General features: G+C 43.7%; 2 protein-coding genes and 1 non-coding gene across 3 annotated transcripts in view; 2 read left to right on the forward strand and 1 right to left on the reverse strand.

Annotated features, from left to right (window-relative positions):
• LOC146522873 (uncharacterized) overlaps nt 1-12210 on the reverse strand; it is a 77990-nt gene that overhangs the window by 11800 nt on the left and 53980 nt on the right. The gene's annotated exons all lie outside the window — the stretch shown is intronic.
• On the forward strand, nt 1093-2379 carry LOC146522875 (uncharacterized). Its single transcript, XM_085147986.1, has one exon. It carries the CDS (start codon nt 1204-1206, stop codon nt 2377-2379), a length of 1176 nt encoding a protein of 391 aa, XP_085004112.1. The 5' UTR covers nt 1093-1203.
• trnak-uuu (transfer RNA lysine (anticodon UUU)) lies at nt 10938-11010 on the forward strand. Its single transcript has one exon. It is a non-coding gene; the product is annotated as a tRNA-Lys (tRNA).

Raw genomic sequence — 12210 nt, forward strand, 5'->3', positions numbered from 1 at the left:
CGGATGAGCTATCTGAAACCATTAATATGGTGTCACCATTCTTTATTGGTGCGCCCTGGGTACCAAAATTTTGTGGGCTTAACACAAATTATGAAGATTGGGAGAGCCAAATTAGTGCAATGCTACGTGCTCAAAAGTGTCGATAGAACAGCAGTGTGATTTTGTACTGAGTGCATTAGGAGGAGAACCACGACGTGAAATTCTTATTTTGGAGCAAGTGGAGCAGGATACGCCAGATTAGATCTTTCTTCAACTTAAAGAACTGTATGGGGATAAAACAGCTGTGGGTACCTTGCGTGCCATGTTTTATGAGTGTAGACAAAGGGCAGAAGAGCCTATTAGAAAGTTCACTTTACGTTTGAGGGAGATAGGCCATCACCTGCAAACAAAAGAGCCACAAGACCCTCGGCATGCCGACCTGCACATGCGTGATCAGTTTCTCTTGGGCCTCAGGGAGGGTGAGATACAGCGTGATCTACGGCATCTGTTAAGGCATGACCCTAATCTCTCATTTGAACAGGTGCGTAAAGAGGCTTTGCAATTGGAAGCAGATGCGCTGCATAGTTTGTATGAAGACTCCGCTTGTGCCGTAGTAAAAGGGGATCTAAAGTGGCAGGATACTTTGAATTGGAAAGATAAATTTAAAGCGGAGATTCTCGCAGAAAGGAAGGAGCAAATTATGGATCTCAAGAATACTCTTCAGGAGGAGCTGAGGGAATTTGTTCGACCAGCACCAATGCCACAGACATGTTCAGCTCCCAGAGGTGAGAGAGAAAGGCAGAACTTTAGTTCCTCTCAGTATAGGAGATGTGCTGAAGTGTCTGAGCCACCCCCAGCGACAAAGCAAACCTCACGGTTGGTGGAACGACCACGGCATAAGTGGGATGAACAAGGGCAGCCCATCTGTAGTAAGTGTGGAGCCAGTGGACACATGGCAAGAGAGTGTTGGCACACTCCATCTCAGATGGCTTTAAACGAGTAAATCCAGTCACTATGGGCCAGGTGACTGGAAAGGATGACAGTGGTCCAGCCCAGTTAAATCACTCTCAATTTCTAGGGACATGCCGTCAAGTAGAGGTATTTGTTGATTCAATTCAATTCAATTTCAATTCAATTTTATTTATATAGCGCCAAATCACAACAAAAGTCGCCTCAAGGCGCTTCATAAATACAGAGAAAAACCCAACAATCATATGACCCCTTATGAGCAAGCACTTTGGCGACAGTGGGAAGGAAAAACTCCCTTTTAACAGGAAGAAACCTCCGGCAGAACCAGGCTCAGGGAGGGGCGGCCATCTGCTGCGACCGGTTGGGGTGAGAGAACCAGAAGTTGATGGTAAGGAAGTGACATTTTTGCTAGATACTGGGTCTAATGTAACATTAATGCCACAAGTCTGTTTTAGGAGATTGTTTGGTGAGCAGGAGCCAGGAAAAGAAAGCGATCTCAATTGGTTAAAGCTGAAGGCAGCGAATGGATTGGCTATTCCTTATGTGGGCTATGTGCTAGCTGAAGTACAGGTGGGAGGCATTACTTTGAAGGATATGGGAATTGTGATTTCGAAGGACGATCCCAATAATCCTAATGCATTACCTATCTTAGGTATGAATGTCATCGTTCCATGCTGGGATATGCTTTTCTCGAAACCTCAGATACAGTCCCAGACCTGGCCTGTTGGCTCAATTGTAGACACTCAACAAGCGTGGGCATCCGATTTTCAGGACTGTCAGAGAATTCAGGCGGCTGTCCCTGTACAACAGGTAGGGACCCTTCAACCAGCTTATCGCCATCCGGTGATGGTCCCTGAGCACAGCGAGCAGGTGATTTGGGCCAGGGCTCCACAGACACTGAGGAAAGGACAATGTATTTTGGTGGAGCCACTGGAAGGGCCTAGTACAGTTGCTGTTGCTCGATCCCTAGGAATTGTCCATAGAGGCCGAGTCCCCATCAAAGTAAGGAACCTCAACCCTTTTCCTATCACGTTACGACGTTACGAGGCCCTTGCTACATTCTCCACCGAAAATGTTGACATTCAGGAGCCTTTTGAAGTTACTTTTGAGCAAACCAGGCCAGGTATTGTTGAAGTTGGTGTGCACCAGGTGAGCCCAGAACCGCCTGGTAACGCTCCTCATATTGAAGTTATGACACAAGGGAAGTCAAACCTATCCATAGAGGAGCAAGAAAAGTTAAATGGTCTCTTGAGGAAATGGGGCGATGTGTTTGCTGCCGACGAAGAGGATTTTGGCCACACGGATGTAATCACGCACTCTATCCCGACAGGTATGGCACCTCCCATTAGAGAGCGGTACAGGCCAATTCCCCCTAAAATGTATCAGGAAGTGCGAGAGTTGCTGAATAATATGATTCGATCGGGGTGGTGAGGGAGAGCACAAGTCCCTGGGCAGCACCCATCGTCATGGTACGAAAAAAAAATGGGGAATTGAGATTTTGTGTGGATTACCACAAGTTAAATGCAGTGACACATAAAGATGCCCATCCACTACCTAGAATTGAAGAGACCTTGACAATGCTGACTAAATCAAAATACTACTCCACTCTTGATCTAGCAAGTGGGTATTGGCAAGTGAAAGTTTCCGAAGCTGACAGAGAAAAGACTGCATTTTGTACTCCTTTTTGCTTGTATGAATTTGAAAGAATGCCTTTTGGTTTGTGTAATGCCCCAGCAACATTCCAAAGGTTGATGCAAAGTTGCTTGGGAAGTCAAATCACAGAGTCTGCTTTTGTATATCTGGATGATGTGATAGTATAGTCACTGGATTTCAACAGCCATCTAGAGCATCTGCAGGCAGTGTTTACAAGATTGAAGAGCTATGGGCTGAAGTTGCGACCTGATAAATGTGTTCTTTTCCAGCAGCAGGTGAAGTTCCTGGGTCACCTGGTGAACAGTGAGGGTGTGGCTTCGGACCCTGATAAGATTGCCGCTGTACAGAAGTGGCCGGCCCCGCAGACTATTCATCAGGTGCGTTCCGTTTTGGGCTTTGCCGGTTACTATCGGCGGTTCATTGCAGGATTTGCAAGTGTTGCTAGGCCTCTTAACTCATTGCTGGTGGGAGTACCTAAGAATAAAAAACAGAATGTTCCCATAAACTGGGATGAGAATTGTCAACAGTCCTTTGATCTTCTGAAGCAGAAACTGCTAGAGGTACCTATTTTAGCTTTTGCTGATTTCAGATTACCCTTTCGGCTCTACACGGATGCCAGTAAAGTGGGCCTTGGTGCAGTACTTTCTCAAGTACAAGATGGGAAAGAATGTGTGATAGCCTATGCTAGCAGAAGCTTAGCACCCACAGAAAGAGATGATGCAAACTATAGCTCCTTTAAATTGGAGCTGCTCGCTCTGAAATGGGCGGTGACTGAGAAATTTAAAGACTATTTATGGGGGTCTCTGTTTACAGTTTATACTGACAATAATCCATTGGTCCATTTATCGACTGCAAAAGTGGGCGCAGTGGAGCAACGGTGGGTAGCACAACTTGCAAATTATCAATTTGATATCAAGTACCGGCCCGGCCAGGAAAATGTGAATGCTGATGTTCTGTCTAGAATGCCATTACAGGTGCAACCCCGAGATCTGGTGTCCCCACAGAGGATGGGTGAAGGAGCACGGGTTCAGGCTGTGAACATTGATTGGGATCCAGGACACTGGAAAAGCTTACAGGAGCAGGACCCCACGTTGTATAAAGTGAGACATTATATGGCCCAAGGAAGGAAACCATCGGGGGAGGAGAGACGTCAGGAGTCTACTGCAGTCTTAAATTACATGAGACAATGGTCACGGCTGGAGCTGTTGGAGGGTGTGTTGGTCCGCAGGAGAGTGGATTCCAACACATATGAGGTTTATTATCAAATCCTTGTTCCTTTGCAGGAACAGCAATTAACATGGAAGGCTTTCCATGAAAGGAATGGTCATCTGGGGGTGACAAAGACATCTCAATGTTGCGCCGTAGTTTTTACTGGCTTCAAATGGAGAAGAGAGTGCGTGACTGCACAGCATCCTGTGAACGGTGTGTACGTCATAAAGGCCATGGTGACGGTAAGGCCCCGCTCGTTCCCGTTTTTACACACGCACCTCTCCAAATTGTGGCGGTTGATTTCCTTACACTAAGTAGACCGGCAGACTCATACCAGTACATTTTGGTTGCTACTGATATGTTTACCAAGTACGCTTGGGCAATACCTACCAGGGATCAGACTGCTTCAACCAAAGCTAAGATGTTGTTGAAACACATTATTCAGCCAATTGGATGTCCAGAACAACTGCACTCAGACCAAGGCACCAACTTTGAGTCCGCCCTCATAAAAGAACTTTGCCAGTATTATAATTGCCAGAAAAGTCGAACCACTGCCTATCACCCTCGGGGCAAAGGGGCCTGCGAACGTTTCAACCAGACATTAATAAACATGTTGTCCACCCTAGAGGAAGAGAAGCGAACTCGGTGGGTGCAGTATTTACCAGAACTGCTCCAGGCCTATAACAATTCTGTCCATGCATCTACAGGTTACACCCCCCACTACTTGATGTTTGGATGGAATGCTCGTCTGCCAGTTGAGCTGTCTATGGGGATAAAGAGATCCACAGAGCCAACAACCACCCAAGAGTGGGTTAAGAGACATCACGAACGCTTGAGGCTGGCATACCAAATGGTGGAGAAGAGCAGTCAGAAGGCTGCAAGCCGGATGAAGGGCAGGTATGATGTTGGAGCTAAAGCAGCTCCATTGCTCCCAGGAGAAAGGGTTTTAGTCCATACAACAAGAAGGGATGGACAAGGTAAACTGGCAGCACAGTGGGAGGAAGAGATCCAAATTATAGTCGGTCAGCCAAACCCTACAAACCCAGTTTACAAAATTTGGCCGGAAGGTAAAGATGGTCCTGTTAGAGTGGTTCATCGCAATCGCCTGCGCATATGTACTTTCCTACCTTCAGATGACTATAAAACAGGAGATGGCACCCCAGAACAAGAGACGACAGCCACGCATGATACAGCGACAGTCTCAGATCAGTGGTTGCTTCTATGGAGCATGGCACAGCAGAGGCCAGGGTCAGATCACTATCCCCCCTCCTACCAGTCTGCCCCTGCTATTCAGGAGGGTCTAAGGAGATCTGCCCGTGAAAATTTTGGGAAACCCCCATCTCGATATAGTTAGTAGAGTTCCCGAGGACGGGCTAGGAAAAAGTTGGGGTGTGTGTTACAGAGTATAGCATGGTGGAAAAGTATGGAGAGAATCCCCCACTAAGCTTTTGGGTTGGCATTACTTTAGATTTTGTTTTGTATTAATTGCATGCTTTGGTGTTTCTTTGTGTTTGATGTGAGGTGTGGGCCACACCCATGTGGGAGTGGAGATTCTACTCTAGTCCAGCTGCCAGCTATTTGGAGTTGAGTACAGGGAAAAGCTGATTGGGGAGGATTGGAGCCCTTCTCTATAAAGGGGAGAGGAAACAGGAAGTAGTTGTTGTCATTGTTTTTAGTAGGACACTGGTGTAGCAGGGAAGCCGCGAAGATCCAGGATGACGTGTGCACATTTTAACGGAAAAGATTTTTAACCTGGCCTGGTTTTGCTTTTAAAATAATCTGAGGATGTTGGAGGGAGGACTCATTTTTATTGGGATGTGAGTGGATGTGCTGGGAGGCAGGAAAACAAACACTGGACTGGAGACTCTCTGTGCCCCTGACAAGGAAACTGGACCAGTTTTGGGGAAGTTCCAGCTCCCAGGATGTGATGTGGAGACCCACCCTCGAACGAAGTCAGGCCTGAAAAGGTGGGCGGCAAGCCTTTTTTGAGGAAGATGCAGGCTGCTTGTTCTTCCAAGTGACCACCTTTCCCCTGTTTGTAACCAGGCTAACAACCCTGACCGTGGTAGCTTTGGGCCTTGGATTCCTGGCCAGAGTTGTGTCTTCAGCCAGTAGTTTTACCCGCAGAAAGAACAAATAAATCTTGTGTAACCCATTGCAGTGTGCGTGTGGTGGTTCATTACTGGTCAATATTAGAGCTACTACTTTCTTGTACGGAGGCCATTTTGGGCCCTACGTAACACTTGTATGTAGCACAATTCCCTGCACTGTCTGTACATATACCTGGTGTAATAAACCCCACTATTTCTCCTCAAAGTGAAGAGTCCTGTGTGTGAGTCCTCAGTGAACGGTGACATCATTAATACAGTAACAAAGTATTTGTACTTCATTACTTCCTTCCTCATGCTGTAACCCTCGATTTCATTTGGTGTGTTTTTCCATTTGATGAGATGCAGCTTTCCACACCATCTTTTCAAGGCCCTATTGCTGATCACCACACTGTGTTTATGTGCTAAAAGAGAAATCATTTCCTGCATTGAGACTAAACGGATTCTGAAGCACAATTACATTAACTCAGAGGGTATAGCAACTGTTGCAGTTTGTCTTGAAAACAACTGTAATCTCCACATTTGGACTTTTTTTCTCATTGAATTACGATTTTAATCTCAAAATTGAAACTTTATTTTCAATGTTATCTATAATAGTTTTTCTTAACGTGGCCGTAATACTCATTCGTACAGCAACAAACTGAAATTGGAAAAAGAAGATGTAAGCAAAAAAACCCACAAAGATGTAGGTTTCAAAACTTAGTTAATAATATAAAAAATTTTTTTCGCACATTTACGGTTTCAATTCACCTTTTTTTCAGTTTCATTTTTTCCCCTCTCGATACAACATTTTTGTGTTAATTATTTTCAGTTTTATTTTAAGGTGGCATCATTTTAACCCCATAGAGTCCATAACACTCACATTTCCAGAGTGTAACAACCAACCACCTGTGTGAAATCTGAAATGCCCATGGTGTTGATTCTATAATATATATTTAGCTAAAATCTACACATTTATTTGGGGAAAAAATTGTTATCTGGCTGTGGTTCTAAAGATCTGTGATCGTTAAGTGTTCACTGACACCTGATTTATGCATACACAGTTATTGTGGCTCATTTCATTATGTCTTGGATTTGTCTGAATGTTGTGCTCCTTTATTCAATTCAATTCAATTTTATTTATATAGCGCCAAATCACAACAAAAGTCGCCTCAAGGCGCTTCATAGATACAGAGAAAAACCCAACATTTTTCCCTATGAGCAAGCACTTTGGCGACAGTGGGAAGGAAAAACTCCCTTTTAACAGGAAGAAACCTCCGGCAGAACCAGGCCCAGGGAGGGGCGGGGCCATCTGCTGTGACCGGTTAGGGTGAGAGAAGGAAAACAGGATAAAGACATGCTGTGGAAGAGAGACAGAGGTTAATAACAGATATGATTCAATGCAGAGAGGTCTGTTAATACATAGTGAGCGAGAAAGGTGACTGGAAAGGAAAAACTCAATGCATCATGGGAATCCCCCGGCAGCCTACATCTATTGCAGCATAACTAAGGGAGGATTCAGGGTCACCTGGTCCAGCCCTAACTATATGCTTTAGCAAAAAGGAAAGTTTTAAGCCTAATCTTAAAAGTAGAGATAGTGTCTGTCTCCCGAATCCAAACTGGAAGCTGGTTCCACAGAAGAGGGGCCTGAAAACTGAAGGCTCTCCCTCCCATTCTACTTTTAAATACTCTAGGAACAACAAGTAGGCCTGCAGAGTGGGAGCGAAGTGCTCTAATAGGGTGATATGGTACTACAAGGTCATTAAGATAAGATGGGGCCTGATTATTTAAGACCTTGTATGTGAGGAGCAGGATTTTGAATTCAATTCTGGATTTAACAGGAAGCCAATGAAGGGAAGCCAAAACAGGAGAAATATGCTCTCTCTTTCTAGTCCCAGTCAGTACTCTTGCTGCAGCATTTTGGATTAGCTGAAGGCTTTTCAGTGAGTTTTTTGGACATCCTGATAATAATGAATTGCAGTAGTCCAGCCTGGAAGTAATAAATGCATGAACTAGTTTTTCAGCGTCACTCTGAGACAGGATATTTCTAATTTTAGAGATGTTGCGCATATTTGTTTAATATGTGCGTTGAAGGAGTCAAAGGAGCTTGCAAAGAAAAGCGTCTGGACTTCTTTAAGTTACTTGAAGACCTTTCACCTCTCCGAGAAGCTTCTTCAGTTCTAAGGTCAAATGGTGGAGAGTCCCTTATGTAAACCTAGTGGGAGTATCCCCCCACAGAGGGACAAAAGGGACCCCCTGATGATCCTCTAATCGCCTGAGCCAAGGTGTGGAACTGGGTGTGGGTCCCAATCAGCCAGAGTTTCGGGTGAGTTCATTGTGAAACCTGGCCCCACCTTATCATGCGAATTCCTGAGGTCAGATGGCCCAGGATGTGAGTGGGCGTTAAGGCGTCTGGGAAGGGATCTCAAAACTGGATTATAGATGGCAGAGAGTTGGTGTCGTAAACCACCGCCTCTGTTCAAAGATGGTCGCTCACAGTGGACATAGATGGCTTCTTTCACTCCTCTTTCAAACCATCTGTCCTCTCTGTCCAAAATGTGAACATTGGCATCCTCGAAAGAGTGTCCTTTATCCTTAAGATGCACATGGACAGCTGAGTCTTGTCCTGTGGAGGTGGACAAGACTCAGACCAGGATATGTCCTCCGTTGAAGGACATATCCTGGTCAAAAATGACTCCAAGGTTCCTCACAGTGTTACTGGAGGCCAAGGTAATGCCATCCAGAGTAAGAATCTGGTTAGATACCATATTTCTAATCTTTTCAGCACCGAGTACAATGACCTCAGTTTTATCTGAATTAAGAAGCAGAAAGTTAGCGGCCATCCAGGTCTTTATGTCTTTAAGACATTCCTGCAGTTTAACTAATTGGTGTGTGTTATCTGGCTTCATGGGACAGATAGAGCTGGGTGTCATCTGCATAGCAGTGAAAATGTATGCTATGTCTTCTAATGATGCTGCCTAGGGGAAGCATGTATAATGTAAACAGAATTGGTCCTAGCACTGAACCCTGTGGAACTCCATAATTAACCTCAGTGTGTGAAGAGGACTCTCCATTTACATGCACAAATTGGAGTCTATTAGATAGATATGATACAAACCACTGCAGTGCAGTACCTGTAATACCTACAGCATGTTCTAATCGCTCTAATAGGATATTATGGTCAACAGTATCAAATGCTGCACTAAGGTCTAGCAGGACAAGCACAGAGATGAGTCCACTGTCAGAGGCCATAAGAAGATCATTTGTAACCTAAACTAAAGCTGTTTCTGTGCTGTGATGAACTCTGAAACCTGACTGAAACTCTTCAAATAAACCATTCCTCTGCAGATGATCTGTTAGCTGTTTGACAACTACTCTTTCAAGGATTTTTGATATGAAAGGAAGGTTGGAGATTGGCCTATAATTAGCTAAGACTGCTGGGTCTAGAGATGGCTTTTTGAGTAAAGGTTTAACTACAGCCAGCTTGAAGGCCTGTGGTACATAGCTGATTATTAGAGATAGGTGATCATATTTAAGATCGAAGGATTAATTAATGGCAGGACTTCTTTGAGCAGTTTTGTAGGAATGGGGTCTAAAAGACACGTTGATGGTTTGGAGGAAGTAATTATTGAAGTTAACTCAGAAAGATCAATTGGAGAAAAAAAGTCTAACTTAACATCAATGGTACTAAGAGTAGCTGTAGATAATATTACATCTGTGGGATGATTATTGGTAATTTTTTCTCTAATGATAAAAATTTTATTTGTGAAGAAGTTCATGAAGTCATTACTAGTTAACGTTAAAGGGATGGTTGGCTCAACGGAGCTCTGACTTTTTGTCAGCCTGGCTACAGTGCTGAAGAGAAACCTGGGGTTGTTCTTATTTTCTTCAATCAGTGACGAATAGTAAGATGTTCTGGCTTTGCGGAGGGCTTTCTTATAAAGCAACAAACTATTTCTCCAGGCTAAATGATGATCCTCTAAATTTGTGACACGCCATTTCCTCTCCAGATTACGAGTCATCTGCTTTAGGGTACGTGTTGGAGAATTATACCACGGAGTCAGGTACTTCTGATCAGAGACCTTAGTTTTCACTGGAGCTACAGTATCCAGAGTCGTACGTAGTGAGGAGGTGAAATTATTAACAAGATAATCGACCTCTGTTGGGGTAGCGTTCAGATAGCTGCTCTGCTCTTGTTGGTAAAGGGCATTGACGATGATAACAGTGGCTGGATTATATTCTTAAACTTAGTTACAGCGCTTTCAGAAAGACATCTACTTTGATAAAGTCTACTCTCCACTGCTGTGTAATCAATTATTGTAAATTTAAATGTTATCAGGAAATGATCAGACAGGAGAGGGTTTTCAGGAAACCCTGTTAAATGTTCAGTTTCTATGCCATATGTTAACACAAGATCTAGAGTGTGATTAAAGTGGTGGGTGGGTTCTTTTACATTTTGAGAGAAACCAATTGAGTCTAATAACAGATTAAATGCCATGTTGAGGCTGTCATTTTTAGCATCTACATGGATGTTAAAATCACCCACAATAATTATTTTATCTGAGCTCAGAACTAAATTAGATATAAAGTCTGAGAAATCAGACAGAAACTCTGTGTAAGGCCCAGGTGGACGATAGATGATAACAAGTAAGACTGGTTTCTGAGTTTTACAGCTGGGGTGGACAATGTTAAGCATCAGGCTTTCAAATGAATTAAAAGTCTGTCTTGGTCTTTCATTAATTAATAGGCTGGTGTGAAAAATTGCTGCCACACCACCCCCTCGACCTGTGCTTCGAGATTTCTGGTAGTTAGAATGACTCGGGGGGGGGGGGGGGGGGGGGGGGGGGGGGGGGGGGGGGGGGTGTTATCAGTCTTTGCTTCCTGCATGTACAGCTTATGTGATTATTGACCAGGAGGGTTTGCAATTTCATCAAAACATGAGTTGTTTGTTGCTTCGATTATGACTTGGCTGACTATGGCTGCTTATACATTGGAGAGTCAGACTATTACATTAATACACTATTAGTGTTTGTATATTGAGCCTGGATAGCTCAGTCGCTAGAGCATCAGACTTTTAATCTAAGGGTCCAGGGTTCAAGTCCCTGTTTGGGCATCAATCTTTACTGAATTTCGCAGAGGAACCCACCTGAGAGATTAATAAAGTTTTATCTTATCTTATCTTGTGTAATGTAGGGGGGAAATTCTTATAGTGACAAATATTTGACATGATTGCCAAGTTGTCAAAGCACCGTGTCAGGTCTTTGAAAACTGTTACGCCCTTTCAGCTTCCTGCTGGACTAAACATGCCTTGTTGTTTCTTTCAAATCTGTCTAAACACATGCATGTTGTGTTAGTTGATGAATTAAAATGGAAAATGGTGCTTTTGCCACTGAAGTCTGAATATGTGCCACTGGCAATGCAATACTAGTTGACTTCTTTTTGCTTTCCCCCCAGCATGCTATGATTTTCAGTTGTTGATTTTCTGGTGGAGGTGGATCCAAAATTATTTGCAATTGTTTTACAGGACTGGTGAAGGACTCTTGTTTCTGGTCACCAGGGAGAGTCAGTATCACAAAGGCTGTGAAGGATGGAGCTGCTCTAGATCAGAGGTGTCAAACTTAATTGTACAGGGGGCCAAAACTCAAAGCACACTTTAGGTTGACAGGGTAAGCATTTATTGAAAACACTAAAACATAAATATGAATAAAAACAGACAGGAATATTGTTTCAGAATAAATACACTTAGAATAAAGAATAACTTCTAATAACCGTCATAAGTTTTCAAACATGTCTTTTCCTATCGTTGTACCGTGCATCGATTTAACGTCCAATATTTCCTCTGAAACGGGCATATTGGAGTTCACTTCACAGATGAAGATGGCCAGCTGTGTAATGTCCATCATGTCTGTACTTTTATCCACAGCAAGAGAGTATGCTATAAAGTATTTGCTTCTTTCACTCATCTCTGTTCTTAAATCAGTGGTCATCTCACAAACCCGATCAGCAACCGTATTTCTACTCAAGCTCACATTTGCCAATATCTGCATTTTGTCTGGACACAAGACGTCACGCACCTTCATCATGCAGCTCTTCAGAAACTCTCCCTCAGTAAATGGCCGGGCTGATTTGACTATCTCCTCTGCTTCCACAACAGCTTCACTTTGTGATTTTGCTCTGGTGAAAAAACATCTGCTGAAATGTCAGATTCTTCTGTAGCTCTTGTACTTTCTGTATGAAAACTGTGAATACATGGAAGGAGGTAACACAGACGATCGGGTAAAGAGTGAAAGAAGGCACACAGACTAAATGCACA

Source organism: Neolamprologus multifasciatus, chromosome 3 (genome assembly GCF_963576455.1).
Source record: "Neolamprologus multifasciatus chromosome 3, fNeoMul1.2, whole genome shotgun sequence".
NCBI classification, from domain to species: domain Eukaryota; kingdom Metazoa; phylum Chordata; class Actinopteri; order Cichliformes; family Cichlidae; genus Neolamprologus; species Neolamprologus multifasciatus.

Excerpts from the sequence above, each read along its gene's own strand:
- LOC146522875 (XM_085147986.1), top strand. The coding sequence starts at position 1,204 with ATGAGCAAGCACTTTGGCGACAGTGGGAAGGAAAAACTCCCTTTTAAC.